At 31.8% G+C, this 6,079-nt stretch overlaps 1 protein-coding gene across 1 annotated transcript in view; it reads left to right on the forward strand.

The window, feature by feature from the left end:
• Positions 1 to 4,319, forward strand: part of LOC127879494 (cyclic nucleotide-gated cation channel alpha-3-like) — an 11,319-nt gene extending 7,000 nt beyond the window's left edge. Inside the window, exon 4 of the mRNA XM_052426347.1 lies at positions 2,290 to 4,319. Within this exon, the coding sequence (XP_052282307.1) occupies positions 2,290 to 3,677 (1,388 nt within the window). The 3' untranslated portion in view covers positions 3,678 to 4,319. The remainder of the gene's footprint in view (positions 1 to 2,289) is intronic.
• Positions 4,320 to 6,079: the final 1,760 nt, after the last annotated feature.

Consider the following 6,079-nt stretch of genomic DNA (forward strand, 5'->3'; position numbering starts at 1 on the left):
CCTGACTAATGATAGACATCCACGATCAATGACTTATGATTGTTATGTATAGTTGAGGTAGATACTTTTGATTAGTGATAGTCTGATTAATAATTTTGTGAAAGAATCATGACAAACGCAGCTATAACTTGACAATTTTCAAATACAATGCGATTTTGGTCAAGGACAAAATTGCAAATTGTACATTACTTGACAATTCAAATACTTTTTTCTGCAATGAAAAATGGAAAGTTTGTAGTCTAAACAACTGAATATGTTATACATTTAATAACTGGAATATTCAATTGTATATTTATATACATTTGTTTAATAAAAAAAAGTTTTTCTGATTAATATGCATTTTAGCAAAACCTTAGAACTAATTTATAACACGCATATATTGTAATATACACTACACAAGTACATTATTGTCCGTGTGCTGGTGGAACATGTTTTTGTAAGACCTTCATAATTTACTTAAGAAAAATTAGTGTGGAGATAAGTAATATTGACGTCTTTAAGATTACTTTAATAACATTCAAATCACTACCCAGTCAGACATTTAAGTGTGTGTATACATTTATACAAAAGAAAACATGTTAATTGGTATCTAAAAATAAGTTAACATCGTTAAGAGCATTCATTATTTATTCAAAACTTAATTTACTTAATTCTTAACATACCAATCCTTTTTCTTGACGAATTTATTACTCAGTCATTTGTGTCTGATTTATCTCAGACTTGCGTTAGATCTGTTTCCAAAAACGGGTTTTGTTCGATAAAAGTTAAGCGGTTATATATAATGGTTTTTCCTAGAAAGTGTAATTTAGTTTTCGTTAAATCTATTCAAATTAATCAGCAAAAGTTACATTGATAAAATGAAAGAAAACTCATGTTAGAAACACAATAAAAAAGGCAGCTGATCGATAACAATGATTGTTTTTAAATAATTGACGGAAATTCAGTTACCAATCTTGTTATCATGGTAATCGTGCACCTTTTATTCATGATAATAGACAAAACATATTAAAATGTATAAAATGCGTCATAAGAATATGATAATAATTTACGCATAGAATACGTTTTCCAGAATTCGTAAAGGACAACTGTACACATTTAACACATATCACAACAAGCTGTCCCTTATATTCCCAAAATAATATACCAAACAAACTATAACTATCTTATAAAAACTACCGTTGATACACCATTGAAGTCAGCGTTGCTTTTACCTAATGATGATATATTGTGTGCTTTTTTGTGTAATGTTTAGTTTATAGAAATCTGGACTATAATTGGTAAAGTTAATATGAACGTTTTTTCCTCGGAACAAACCAAGCTTAACCCAATTCAAATTTACAACAAATCATACACCACATAAATTATATCTAAATGGTACATCGTTTGATACATAGGGGCGTTGTTTTAGTACCTATACGTTTTTAATGACTTCAAATATTTGATCAATAGCCTTTCAAATGTATATCGTTCGATAAATATGTGTTTATTTGCTATAGTTGGAAAGTGAAAGCATCTTTTAGAGTTCAAGCGACGATGTCTTTGGGGATTTTTGTTGTAAGAAATACTAGAATAAATCGCATACTAACGAATTTGAAATGGAATAATTATCAATTTCATGACAAGAAAAAGTACATTAACTAATGAGTCTTACTCAACAACTAGAGGAGTTACAGGAAAATAGTTTGATACTTCTTAAATGTAGCATCTCATGTTAAGTTAAATATATAAGACAGCAATTTAGACATATTAGATTAAAGACGTTTACATGCATTGGTGTTTGATGTTATTTTATTTAATTGCAATTTACATTGACTTAACATTTACTTTATAGATCACATGATTTGCTAAGAAAAATATTGCACTATTAAATCAAATAATTTAATTTTGAAATGATTTTCGTTTCAATTCTGTAAGCCCAGGATTGAAAAGTATATGAACGCAGACTACACGACGAGTGATTCTAAACATGACCAACCACGTTGTAATCGTATTTGTTGAATTGGTTCTCATTAATTCAGTTATATCTCTGGAGAACAGAACGCATTTAGTACGAAGTATTCAATGCAATGCACGAACACGTAATCGGCTATATCGAACATTGATCTCTCGAGGGATGCATATTTCACTTTATCACTGTGTCCCTTATCAATAGAACCCACATGATTAAAGATGCATATACATGGCACATACGTTACAATTTTGTATAAATCGTTTATTAAAAAACCCTTCAATAAATAGTGCAGAGGATTTTCACACATTTAATGTAAATATACCAATTATTTTTTTCAGGATACCTTGAAGAAGGACTTCTAGTAACCAATCCATTAAAACTTCGGAGAAACTACTTCAAGAGCACAAACTTTAAACTTGACATTATCAGCATCTTTCCTACGGATATCTTCTACGTCCTGACGGGTGTAGATACGCCTGAGTTGCGATTAAATAGGATTGTTAAGTTCGGTCGCCTTTTAGAATTCTTCGACAGGACAGCAACGCGAACGAACTTCACGAACATATTTAGAATTTTGAATCTTGTTTTGTACATATTGATTATCATTCACTGGAACGCATGTATTTATTTCGCAATATCTAATGCAATAGGTTTCGGAACTGATGGCTGGGTGTACGGAAATCTCAGCATGTCAGAAAACCAACCATTGACCAGAAAATATATTTACAGCTTTTACTGGTCCACACTTACGTTAACTACCATTGGAGAAACTCCCCAACCTGCTAAAGACATTGAATACCTCTTTGTTGTTGTGGATTTTCTTATTGGTGTGCTCATCTTCGCTACTATTGTTGGTAACGTGGGGTCCATGATAACAAATATGAATGCAACGAGAGCAGAGTTTCAACAAAAGATGGACGGTGTAAAACAGTATATGGAGTTCAGGAAGGTATCGAAAGAGTTGGAACAAAGGGTTATTAAGTGGTTTGATTACCTTTGGATAAACAAGCAGTCTCTTAACGAAGAAGAGGTATTATCAGCTTTACCCGATAAATTGAAAGCAGAAATCGCAATTCATGTGCACTTAGATACGTTGAAAAGAGTGGCCTTATTTCAAGACTGCGAACCTGGTTTACTTGTAGAATTGGTTCTGAAGTTAAAATTGCAGGTGTTCAGTCCAATGGATTACATTTGCAGGAAAGGTGATATAGGAAAAGAAATGTATATTGTCAAACGCGGTCAGTTAGGAGTTGTTTCAGACGATGGCAAAACGACGTTTGCCACATTAAGTGAAGGCAGTGTTTTTGGTGAAATAAGCATTTTGAATATTGCAGGCAATAAAAACGGAAACAGGCGAACTGCTAACATTAAAAGTATAGGTTATTCTGATTTGTTTTGTTTGTCTAAAGACGATCTGTGGGAAGTACTCATTCAATACCCCGACGCAAAGAAAATCCTCATTGACAAAGGAAAGAAGATCTTAAAGAAAGACAATTTGCTTGACGAACAACTTATGGAGAAAATTGAACAACAGCAAGAAACGACTGAACAGAAGTTAGAACGAATAGAAGGCAGTCTTGACACTCTACAAACTCGGTTTGCAAGATTACTTGCAGATTTTAACGCAACACAGCTGAAACTTAAGCAACGAATAACACGTGTGGAGAAAACAGTTCCCGTTAAAGACCTTGATACGATGTCAACAGGCTCATTTTTGGATACATGATCCGGTCACTAAATGTGATGTGTTGGGGACGTTTTTCTATGTGGCTTGATCACCTTTTGTGAGAAAAATGAGGACCGCGCGAACGTTTCATAAGATATGATAAAGATATGGAATTAGAAGTGCATTAGTGGTTTGTCGATGAGGATGATACACGAGGGTTATGGAATAACACAAGCAATATGTGCACGTGGAACAATCTGTTCTGAACGTAATACTTGTATTTTGTTCGATATTGTATATATTAACGTTTAATTGATTTACAACGCGTGAAATATACATAGTGATATTGTTTTTTTTCCACAGACATTTGTGCGTTTAAGGATTTAGAAATCATAATAAGGGTTTCATGAAATTTAATTTGATAACTATTAACATGAAATATTACATTCGTTATACATTTTTGGAAACAAAATGGCGATGGGTACACCCGCACACTCAACAACATGTATATACATTGCGTGAAAGATTTCTTATACAAAAACAATTGATATTGTATTTAGATTTTTGTTTATAAACGCAATAAATAGCTGTATAATTTATTCGGTAAATAGAAAACACAAAGAATAACATCGCTGACGACATTAATACTATTACTTAATGGAAATTTAAATCGACTGCGATATAAAAAATGGAATGGATGGCTCACAAATAAATAATTGTTCGCAGTCAACCTTGATAAAACCGTGTTGTTGTATAAAATAGTGTATTTCAGTTTAAAATAAAACCTAATAACATTCACAATTCTTTTGCCTTCTCTAATATATATCAATTTTAATGTATGTCATAAACTATATACTATTGCAGAGAATTACGCATTTATACAGCAAGCACGTTACAGGCACGTGTTTGTTAGGCAGACATCAATTGGTATCATAATAAAATATCTTCAAAACAATCATACTAAGAACATAAGGGAAAGTCTGTGATTGAGATCACCTATAATATTGCACTATTGATCCCTATAACCTTGATGTAATTGTACCCACTAAAAGCTGACGAAAATGTGACAATGGTTTACAAAAAATTGTCATGTTCAATGTTTCGCATAAAATTGAATTAACCCGACGACGACTATTCAGCGATGTTGCGTTGTGTTATTGTGCAGCATGATGATGTATATTAAAATATAAGTCTGATAAAATATTCGTAATAGTAAATTGTCATCAATGTCTGTTCATATTTTCCTTTAATAATGTATTTCAACATATTACTTTGAACTATATATCGAATACACCATCGAGAAGTGATAAACTGAATAGTATAAAGAATTATAGGTAAATGAATATTTTATGTTATAATTGTTGGAAGTGACTCCAGTTATTAAGTTTGTAAGCCCAATAACACATCTTAATGTTTTACTACATAATTTATAAAATAAATCATAGAAAATCACACATCAAGAAGATGAGGAGATTTCAAGGCCGTAGTACCAACCGTATTTGAAAGTTAATAAAATATTTTCTAATAAATCAACTATTTTGGATAATAATATGATACCAAAATTACCTACATATGCTTCAAACACGAGGACACAACATTGATCACCATACCACTTGAGATTATGCCTCTTTTATCACGTATGCATATCTGTTAGAATTGCTCCCAAATATGAATATTGATATCATAACGATTTCCATATAAATGAATTCCGAACCACATGGTGTCTAAATGCGGCTGGTCGTATAATTGTTCGAGTATCGATTAAAATAGACGCGTAACAAAGACTTGAATATGTTGGATTTTCAATAACCCATCATAAACCCAGTTGTTATACATGATTCCAGACATTCAACAAAATGATCGGAATAAATACAAAGTTATTTAAAGATTTTATCGGTATCGAAGCGTTCATTATAATTAGATTTCACGATAAAAATAATTACATAATATATATTTTTGTATCGGAAAAAAACATTTACATAATGATTACATTACTGAATTCATCCAAATGTTATACTGTTTTTGTAATAAGTTAAACATGTTTACAGGATAAGGAATAAAGTAAAAATAGCTGTGTGAATTCCACCAATTCGTGGTCATTCGAGAAAAAAAACGAATATACTGAAGGATGAAATAAGCTTTGTGCTTCTATTGAGCATTATCTGTTAGTTCTTATAAAGTCAGGAAATAAATTTGTTATTGAATAGTGAAAAGAGGAAAAAAGGGATGAGAGTCGTTCTGTAGCTTATTTACGAATCTAATCGCTTACTATTTACCTCGAATTTTGTGAACAGCATCAGCTATTTTATTATTTATTAAGTAGTCACGCGTGTTGAATCCTGTTAGAATAGTTTCAATGCAAGGGACGGAATATACGGATATGGTGTTCAAAAGTTCCCCTCGAACATGTGCACTTAGTGCAATCGAGATAATAATGTGTCGTCGTTTCCTGAAGTCCGCAC

The sequence above is a fragment of the Dreissena polymorpha genome, chromosome 4 (assembly GCF_020536995.1).
Source record: "Dreissena polymorpha isolate Duluth1 chromosome 4, UMN_Dpol_1.0, whole genome shotgun sequence".
NCBI lineage: Eukaryota > Metazoa > Mollusca > Bivalvia > Myida > Dreissenidae > Dreissena > Dreissena polymorpha.